General features: G+C 39.4%; 1 protein-coding gene across 1 annotated transcript; it reads left to right on the top strand.

Moving 5' to 3' along the window:
• On the top strand, positions 4,144–8,361 carry LOC109840771 (receptor-like protein kinase HSL1). The gene is made up of 2 exons (XM_020409527.1): positions 4,144–6,901; positions 7,608–8,361. Exons 1-2 carry the CDS (start codon positions 4,324–4,326, stop codon positions 8,000–8,002), a joined length of 2,973 nt encoding a protein of 990 aa, XP_020265116.1. The 5' UTR covers positions 4,144–4,323; the 3' UTR covers positions 8,003–8,361.

Here is a 10,748-nt window from a genome sequence, read left to right as displayed (position 1 = left end):
AATTGGGCTTAATGCGTCTCTGACCACCTCGGGCCAAGTCGAGCAGACAAAAATGTTGTTGGCACTATAGACCCACGCATACCGCTCCCTCTAGTCCCTGTTCGACTCCAAAGTGTCAGAGACAAGCTGGAAATCTCCACTATAGTGGTAAAAGTAGTGCTGGTCCATTTCGGCCGATCCAACACTGATCAGGTTCCCAAGTAGCCTCATGCTCTGCCGAACCCCAACACGATTGTAGATGGCAATGAAGGCCACCAAAATCCCCACCGTATTTGAGGAGAACTGAGAAGGTGAAACCCCTAAGGTGACATATGCCTACGTAATGAAAGGATGAAGGGGCAGCTGTATACCATGCTCCAAATGAGCGAGATACAATGGCACCCGGTTCACACCATGGCTATACACCGGCTCGCCTCTGTTTGGCGCCGCTAGCGTGAAAGTCTTGGGGATATCATAGATCTTATAAAGCCACTCTAGATCATCCATGTAGATCCTTGAGCGAATGGGCCGAAGAAGAGCGATCTTCTCCTCATTATGGCCAGCGGTCGAAGCTTGAGAAACTATTGAAAGTTTTCTGCTTAAAGGCCTAGAGAAACGCCAAAGATTTTTCAGAAGCAACAGTTTGTAAAGAAACCTTCTCAGCCCCCAGCAAGCTATTTATAGTTTTATGAAAGACACATGGTCTGATCTAAGGGGGTACAATATTTCGAAACAAACAGATGAGATCCGCTTCAGAATCTCAAACGGTTCACTCGAGCTACGAAGCACCACTCTTTTATTTACTTCACTTTGCCACTATCGAAAATCGAAACGCTTCCTACTAATTCCATAACGCTTCGATTCCTAAAATTCAATTCTGACCGTTCATCAGAGATTAGATCTGGCGGTCCAAGTACACAGTTTCATTAGTCATGTCAGTTGGAAGAGACTTTTCAATTTCTCATCCTAAGTAGATTCACACTGGCCTAAAGCCTATCTTATTTCACTCGAACCCGACTCAAACTAACTCCAAGCGAAAGGGGTCAACTGTTATGGTGATCCCATTTGTCCGAGTATGATTCAAGGCCAAGTGTACATCTGCAAGTCCTGCCCTAATCAACTTGATGGCCAGAGATTAGTAAGAATGACCACTCCGTTGACTCGACCACTCAACATCCTATCATGTCGACTTGAAAGGCGGAAATTGCCGTCCCCTTCTGTCGAAGACGACTCGTCACGAGTCCACTCGACCATTCGCCGAATGACTCGGAAAGCGCTACTCCTTGATTAGATTAAAAGGGTAAGCATCTGCCTTGGGTCTCCCCCTTAAGGCCACATGTCAGCACCATAATCAGCTATTGACAAGTCCCATCGTGGCCTTAACCCCAATAGTCTCCATGACTTTTCACGTCTTCTGGGCTCTGCCATGCCGTCAAATCATTCTCCATTCGATGCTGAGACGATCTCTCCAACGCTGAAGTGATCTCTCCACCAGTTGTCAGCCGACATTTATAAAGAAGGTGCTGACGTAGCCACCAACCCATACCTCGCCATCATTTCTCCATACTTGTCCAGAATGCCCAATCTACCCTTCTCCCACCTTATATATAAAGGTACTATTCGCCTTCTCAAGGGGGGTTTCAAAGCCCTAAGTTTTATTCCCATTCAATTTTATCAACTAACCTGATCGTCAGATGTACAACGGGGGAACCAATCCTCGCTCTCTCACGAGTTTCTATGTGTGCAGATTCATTAGCTCCCCAATTCAAGAACTAGACATAAAATCGGGGAAGAAGGCGACCACCTCATCAATCTCCTCTGCTTCGCAAAACCGATCCTATTCTGGATCCAACTGACTGTGTGATCACTAGTACATCAACACCTTATGACTATACTAATACAATATTAATGATTACATGAATACAATATTCTGTTTGATGCAGAATTCACCAGTAAATTCAATTACTATCTACACTGATTAAAATTTTATGGTAGAATGAACAACATATTTTTCTTTTGGGCTATTTTGTATTAGCCCTCCAAATCTTATTGAAATTGATATTAGAGCCCCCAAATCCTATTAGCATGTTGAAATAAATATCCCTAATTAAAATATGATTATAATGAGGAGAATATTCCGTTTACTTTAATTTTTTTGGTGATTCTCCGGTTATACCCCCTCGTGTAAACTGAAACACATTAATCACTTTTAACTTTTACTTGTTAAGTTCTCAAAATCTGTTTAATATAATCCTAAATTAAACTCAATTTGCATTTCGTCTTCTCCACAATCTTTCCTTATAGGAATCTATCCATTTTAAATTAGGGATAAGAGCTGAAGAGAGTCATTGGGCAAGATGTTGGAAAAGATGAAGTGAAAAATGAGTTTTAGTTAGGGTTTTATTAATCAGATTTGGGAGCTTAACGGTATAAGTGAAAGTGGTTAATGAATTTGGGTTTATGTGAAAAGAGTATAACTGACAAATAGCCAAAAAAGTCAAAAGTAAGCAGAATATTCCCAACAAGAGTTTAACTAAGGGACTTATTTCAATATACTAATAGGATTTGGGTGCTGGGTGGGGGGTGGGGGGTTGAGATCAATTTCAAAGATTTGGGGCATCGAAACATTGAAGAGTTGTGGGGCCTGAGATCCATTTTTAAGATGTGGGGGTCTAATTCGAAACAGTGAAGATTTGGAGGGCTAACGTCCCAATAACCGTTTTCTTTTTCTTTGTATAATTTTCAAAGTGACCTCTATAACATAATTCTTTTCACAAACTTAGCAAAGCCATTATTGTGCAAACTGCAAAGAGAAGCAAGAGACCGTTGTATTTGTAACCAGAGCTTTAAAATAGCCCCTGCAGATAGAAAGCGTGTGATAGGGGAGAATGACTTAACTCGCATGAGGGCTTTTGGCAAAAAAAAAGTGAACGCTTTGGTGAGCATTGGAATGTGAGAAACAATTTGAAGAGGAGGGGCATGATTTCGAGGATAAATTGAGAGAGGCAGAGCTTTGGAAGGGTAATGTGTTTGACTTGGTTTTCTTGCATTTATATCTTTGTTTTATTTGGTGGTGGTGGGGGTGGGGGGAAGTAACCCTGTTATTTGTTTAGTGGGTTATTGTAATCTATGTATTGGTCGATGGGAGTTTGTATTGTTCAAGATGAGACCGAGCTTGTAATGGAGAGCTGTGATAATTTTAAACTTAAAGGAAGTACTCGTGTCGATTGGTATTTGTTGGGCTAAAATAGCGCTTTTTTTTTTTACAATTGATTTATCCAAACACAACAATTAATATTCACAGCATTTGACATCCGTTAAGTAAAACTAATTCATTTTTCTATTATCTGGTTTCTTTAATGTGCATCGCGCATATGGTTAAATATATTTTTCATATACAACTATAGGTAAAGAGTAAAAATAATAAAAATAAGTCCTACTTTATAATTTAGAAATTAATTTCAATTCAATGATTTTACATATAAACCATTTTTTTTATATTTTCAATATAATATAAATATTTTGACATATTCTTAAATAATTTGAAACCCGATAATATTAATTGGATTCATATATTAAAAAGACTTTATATATTTAAAATAATATTTTCTAGGGTTTTTCCGATGTTAGTCCTTTAAATTTGTAATATTTTTAAATTAATTTCTTAAATCATTACAAACCCCTATTAGGTCCCCCATATCTTATTATACCTTCTAACTATCACTCTTGATTGGAGAGAAAAATTTGAAATAACTTATAAGAACAAATGGGTGTAATAGCAATTTCAGTGCTTTGAGGCACTACTTTTGAAACAAATTTATAAAAATTTAGGGACTTACCTATAATTATAATGATCTGAAAGGCTACGTTCAAAATATTAAAGATTTGTGGACTACTATATAGAAAAAACAACCTGTCTAGCGTCTAATTTAGATTCAGGTACCAGGCACATTTTTTAAAATTGTAACTGTAATGAGAGTAACAAACTCAAGGTTAAATGCTTCATGAATCGATGGCTCAAGTCAAGCAGCAGAAGCAGAGAACTGCAAACAGCCATGCCTGATCTGCTACTAATGCAGTGATGTGACACCTATTACACTGCCCAGTTATGAGATGACAAGCATCAGTTATCACTCACGAGCTTAATGAAAGGACTCCCCTAAAAAAAAACAGTGAAAATACAAAAAAAAAAAACTCACAAAGTTAAAAACGAACAGAATAATATACCGATGATCTCTCTAGCTCAAAAAGCCTGAACCTGGAAACTCAAAACACGCACCTCTCCCCCTCTGTTTCCCTCTGAAACAGAGAGAGCCATTCTGAGAGATCAAAGAAAGAAGGACCATGCTTCTTCTCATCATCACCATCATCTTCAACCTCTCTCTGAACCCAGCTCTCTCTCTCAACAGTGATGGCATCATCCTCCTCCAATCGAAGCAATTCCTTGATGACCCCAACCACTCACTCTCAAACTGGAACCCGTCAGACCCAGATCCCTGCAACTGGACTGGCATCACTTGCTCTTCTTCTTCTTCCTCTGTTACCTCCATTGATCTCTCCGATCTCTATCTCTCAGGCCCATTTCCCCCTCCTCTCTGCAGACTCCCTTCATTAACCTCACTTTCTCTCTCTACCAACTTCATCAACTCCTCTCTCTCCTCGTCCTCTCTCCTCCCCTGCTCCTCTCTAACACATCTGGACCTCTCTCAGAACCTCCTTGTGGGTTCACTCCCTTCTTCTCTCTCATCTCTCCCTCTCTTAACTTACCTTGATCTCTCTGGTAACAATTTCTCAGGACCGATTCCTCCCTCATTTGCCCACTTCCCCTGTTTACAGTCCCTCTCCCTTGTTGCCAATCTTCTCACTTCCCCAATCCCTGAGTTTTTCTCAAACATTTCCACTCTTAAGCAGCTCAATCTCTCATACAACCCATTTACTCCTGGCCCAATTCCTGCTTCTTTTGGTAATCTTTCATCTCTTGAGGTTCTTTGGCTCTCTGGGTGCAATTTAATTGGACCCATTCCTTCTTCATTGGGTAAGCTTTCAAAGCTGACTGATCTTGATCTCTCAACCAATGCACTGACTGGGCCTATTCCTTCTTCTTTCGTGGGCTTAAGCTCTGCTGTTCAGATTGAGCTCTACGAGAATTCTCTCTCGGGTTCGATCCCTCCGGGGTTTTCGAACATTAGTTCTCTTCGGAGTATTGATTTTTCAATGAACAATCTCTCTGGCTCAATCCCTGATGATATTTTTCTTTTGCCTCTTCTTGATAGCTTGCATCTGTATCAGAACAATCTCTCTGGTTCAATTCCTGTCACGACGTCGAGCTCTTCGAAGCTCACTGATCTAAGGTTGTTCTCTAATAAACTCTGTGGAAGTATTCCCGCCGATTTCGGTAGTAAATCACCGCTGAGCTTTGTTGATCTATCTGATAATTTGCTCTCTGGCGAAATACCTTCTAGCATATGCAACAACGGGGTTCTGGAAGAGTTACTTTTGCTCGACAATGAGTTATCGGGCGGAATTCCTGAGTCTCTGAGCAAATGCAAGTCTCTGACCCGAGTTCGCCTGTTAAATAACAAGCTATCTGGCTCTGTTCCCACTGGATTCTGGGGACTTCCTCATGTTTCGTTGCTCGAGCTCGCTGGCAACAGCTTATCAGGTTCAATCTCTCCGTCCATATCCGGTGCTGCAAATTTATCAAAGTTGTTGATCTCGAACAACCAATTTCGTGGTCAAATTCCTAAAGAAATTGGTGAGTTGGCAAATCTCTATGAAATCTCTGTCGCCAACAATAGATTAACGGGGCCATTGCCATTAGAGATGGCTAAACTTGCAGAGCTCGGGCGAATTGATTTTCATAACAATTCAATATCAGGTGAAATTCCAACAGGAATAGAGTCATGGAAGAAGCTCAGCCAGCTGAATCTTGCTGACAATGAGCTCACTGGTGAGATTCCATCAGAGCTTGGAGACTTGCCTGTTCTCAATTATCTTGATCTCTCTGGAAATTTGTTAACTGGAGAAGTTCCACTCAAGCTTCAAGACTTGAAGCTGAATCAATTCAATGTGTCAAATAACCAGCTCTCTGGTCCTCTTCCCCCAATGTTTAAGACCCTGGTTTACAGAGAGAGTTTCTTGGGCAATCCCGGGCTGTGTCAGGATCTCCCTGACTTGTGCACTCAACAAAGATCAACAAGTAGACACAGCCAGATTTGGTTGATAAAGTCCATGTTCATACTATCGGTGTTGATTCTCTTCACTGGGGTGTTCTGGTTCTATTGGAGATATCGAAGTTTCACGAAGGCAAAACAAAGAATGGATCGATCTAAATGGACCCTAACATCTTTCCACAAGCTGGGATTCAGTGAGTACGAGATCTTGGATTGCCTGGATGAGGATAATGTTATTGGTAGTGGGGCTTCGGGTAAAGTCTACAAGGCGGTGCTCAGCAACGGAGAAGCTGTGGCTGTGAAAAAACTGTGGGGGTCAGCAAAGAAAGATGTTGAGAATTTGAATCATAATCAAGACGATGATGGTTTCGAGGCTGAAGTTGAGACACTGGGGAAAATTAGGCATAAGAACATAGTGAAGTTATGGTGCTCTTGTAGTCATAAGGATTGTAAGCTCTTGGTTTATGAATACATGCCTAATGGGAGTTTGGGCGATTTGCTGCATAGTAACAAGAGCGGGATCTTGGATTGGCCAATGAGGTATAGGATTGCTTTGGATGCGGCTGAGGGGCTTTGCTATCTTCATCATGATTGTGTACCTCCCATTGTGCACAGAGATGTTAAGTCCAATAATATCTTGTTGGATGGGGATTTTAGGGCAAAGGTGGCTGATTTTGGAGTTGCCAAAGTGATCGGAGGAGCAAAATCTATGTCGGTGATCGCTGGCTCTTGTGGATATTTTGCGCCTGGTTTGTGATTCTATAACCCTCTGAATATGTTGTTTTGTTTTTTCTTAACAATTTATGTGCTATTAATTTGCTGATACGTTGTTATAGATATGCCTGTTGTCCCAGTTTTAGATTATTCACATGAATCTGCATAGTATTTGATTTAATTCATATTTCTTCAATGGCCTATTCTTACCCATGTATTTTGTTTATATGAATTTGGGATCAATTACAGAATATGAGATGCATAAGATTTTCTAGAGACTTGGTTGATTAAACTGTCTAACTATAAGTTGATTGCTGAAGATATTCCTTCAGATTTCTTCCTTTACTAAGCTATAAACAAGCTCTTATCTTCAAATACTAGCTGGCATGCTCTTGCTATCACAACCAAGAAGTTTCTTGTCCCTCTTTGTAGGTGCGCATTCATTAAATATTAGGTTCAGATACTTGGATTCCTACTGTATCTGCATCCAAGTTTTATAATAAAACTCCACCTTCCCTGAGCAAATTTTGACATGCGCATCACATAATTAGTTCTTTACTCTCTAGCTAGTGCTTTATTGCGTAGATCTTTATCAACTCTTGTTTTAGTTATCCTCAAGATCGCTGCCTTCCTTTTAGAGAGAAGATAATATTTCCTTATTTGATTTGCTTTATTGATGCCAATAATTTTAAAACCATGCTTGCTCTTTTCACTGAAGTCTTCTGATTTCTGTGCACGCAGAGTATGCATACACTCTCAGGGTGAACGAAAAGAGTGATATCTACAGCTTTGGCGTAGTTATTCTAGAACTAGTGACTGGGAAACTCCCAGTTGATCCAGAGTTCGGAGAAAAGGATCTAGTGAAATGGGTATGCACCATAATAGAGCAAAAAGGAATGGAGCATGTATTTGATCCAAAACTCGATATCTGCTTTAGAGACGAGATGAGCAAGTTGCTCGACATCGGTCTTCTCTGTGCCAGTGCTCTCCCCATCAACCGTCCATCGATGAGAAGAGCCGTGAAAATGATTCAAGATGTGAGATCAGATGACAAATTCAATCCCGAGAAAAAGAGCGGGAAGCTTTCTCCTTACTACTATGAAGACGGCTCCTCAGATCAAGGCAGTGTTGTTTAGATTTGGTGTTTGTCTTTGTAAATACTGTTCCTAGTTACTGTTTCAGGTCACTTTGTGAAAGCAACTCCACAGATTTTGATGAGTCTCTTTTGTGTTGGTTGCTTTCGAGGCAGAGATTTGCGCCCACTAGTGCACTCAAGGGAGAAAAATGCGGTGGCCCATATTGCTGTAATTTTTCTTTGCCTTTACTGTTTAATTTAGTGGCTCGTTGCTATGCAACTGTGTAAAGTTGCGGGATTTTCACTGATTATATGTAGGGCTTGGTCATTGATTTCTATTTGTATGTTGTCCCCTGCACTTGAGACAACTCTGGGTCTCTTGGGTGGTTGAGTTTTTAATCTAACTTGCTTAAACTTGAAGGGGATGGCATGTGGGTGTTTTCATGTAGTGAGGAGTAGCCAACTTGCAATTGAATTTATTTGCTATAGTATTTTAATGGATTTGATTGCCAACGTGGCTTGTTTCCTACTTTGCTAGATTCTTGCTAGTTACTAATAAATTAGATGGGTTTTTAAACCAGATGCCTTTCTTGCATATGAGAAAAGAACAAAGCAAATATCTGGCTTTGATGTTGATATGGTCTTAATCATTTCTCTCTATTATTCTAAAAAGTACAGACAGCTGGATTATTTTTGATACCTGATATATTTGGATTTGAGTAATCCCTCAAACTCACTATAGTAGTGTTGATAAATCCATTATGTTCTGATTCTTCTGAGTGCTGACTCCACAGACCTTAACAAATCAAGGTTGAAATCATCATACTTCGTTAAAGGAATTAGTATTGCAACTGCTAAGGTAACAAGTTGCTGAATCCTAAGGCAGATTGATGGGCTCTTAGCAAGAGAACAAAATTTGCATAATTGGACTTATAATTGGGATATCATTATCCAAAGAAATTCAGTGGCTATCATTCTATCCTTGACTTGGAATCCTTTGGATATCAGAAAGTGTAGTGCTCGGACTATTCGAATTTTCCTATTTAAATTGCAAATATTTTCATCATATCAACTTTGAATAGCCATCCCCCATAAAGTTCCACGCTTGGTGAATTCGCTATTGCAAGTCACTTTCTTGTTGATTTTGATTGGAAATCTGCAATAGATTACCTCCATAGGTCCTAGATTTTGCGCGTGTGAAGTGCACATTCATTGCCTTGTATTGAAGCAAGGTCTATGGGTAAAATAGTCAAAACTATTTGCAGTCTGATTACTATAATTTCAGGTCCAGTAAGTAAACAAACAAATATATTTGCATAATTTTATTAACTCTTTGTACAATTGAGTGGCATACGGATATGGTGGTTCATTAAGTGGATTTTATCTCCAACAACTTGTCATGATAACATTTTCAGTTCCAAATAACTTCTAATGAGATTGAATGAGTGAAATGATGTGTTTTCTTCTTTAAGATCTCTTTACGATGAAATGATGCCCTTTAAGATGAGCAAGATTAGTGAAATGATTTCTCTCAGTTTTAAACATCCCTTGTGTGCTTTGATTGGTGCTAAAATGGATGTCATTCCTACGGGTGCTCTGTGAAGGGATAAAACTTGCACATTAGATGGTCCATACTTAACTCCTTATGGACACTAAAAGAATTGTATAATGTCTAGTGGTATCATGAATACATATCTTATCAAAACGCCACACAATGCGGGGTATTCTGATCTAAGTATGATGCCTATAAGAGGGGACATTTTGGTATATTATAGCTCATGCGTGCTCCACAATTTCCTACATAATATTTGGTTCTGATAGGAATGTTATTCTGTTGTCATAGGACACCGCTAGAAACTTCATAGATAATTTTCTTTATTTTTACTTGTAATTTATTAGTAAGCACTGTTGTGGGTCCAGTCCAAGATAAGACCCACATGAGTTTCACATAAAATAAAATTCTATCTAGAAGAATATTTAGATGATCTATTTATAATAGAATAGACTTGGAGAATTCTATTTTATGAGAACCCTGAAATTAATTTCGGCACTACAGTAACCATGAACAGTTACCCGAGAAAAGAAAAGAGGGGAGAGAGAGGGGGGGGGGGGGGGGGGAGATAGATTCTGGATAGCTCGGTTGTCCGATTGCAGTGATTCAAAAGTCGTTGTATTCAGAATGACGACACCATCGAGGGTATGGCGCTAGTAAGATGGGTTTTAGGGTTTTGATATCATAGAGGTAACACTGTATCTTTTTCTTATGATTTAATCCTCAAGTTCATGTATAACTTGGAGGGATTGTACTCTTGATTCATAGTAAAATATTTTCTCTGGATTGCCCCGTGGACGTAGGCACTATTTGCCGAACCACGTTAAATCATGGTGTTTGCTTGCTTGTGATATTTTCATTGGTACTGTTTTTCATTTAGTGTTTAATTCCGCAGATTAATCTCCGTAAAATTCCTAACAAGTGGTATCATAGCACTGGTTCAAGGCGTTCTTTGGAATGAAAAAGATAGAGAGTTTTTGCACAATAATAAAATTGGATGGTTCCAATTGGTAAGTATGGAAATTCAAGATGGAAGATATTCTGTATTGTAAAGATTTACATGACTCTATTGAGGGAGATGAAACAAAGCCAGAAAAGATGACTAATAAAGAATAGGAGAAACAACACAAGAAGACGATCAGTTATATTCGGATGTGGATCGACGTTAGTGTGTTTCATCATGTATCGGGTGAGACTAATATAAAATATTTTTGGAAGAAGCTTGAGGATCTCTACGAGCAAAAGACCGCAGGAA

The sequence above is a fragment of the Asparagus officinalis genome, chromosome 5, assembly GCF_001876935.1.
Source record: "Asparagus officinalis chromosome 5, Aspof.V1, whole genome shotgun sequence".
NCBI lineage: Eukaryota > Viridiplantae > Streptophyta > Magnoliopsida > Asparagales > Asparagaceae > Asparagus > Asparagus officinalis.
The sequence above is the reverse complement of the archived record's forward strand: the minus strand, read 5'-3'. Positions and strand labels throughout refer to the sequence as shown.

Excerpts from the sequence above, each read along its gene's own strand:
- LOC109840771 (XM_020409527.1), top strand. The coding sequence starts at position 4,324 with ATGCTTCTTCTCATCATCACCATCATCTTCAACCTCTCTCTGAACCCA. Across the intron at positions 6,902-7,607 it reads TTGTGGATATTTTGCGCCTG|AGTATGCATACACTCTCAGG; the intron begins GTTTGTGATTCT and ends CTGTGCACGCAG.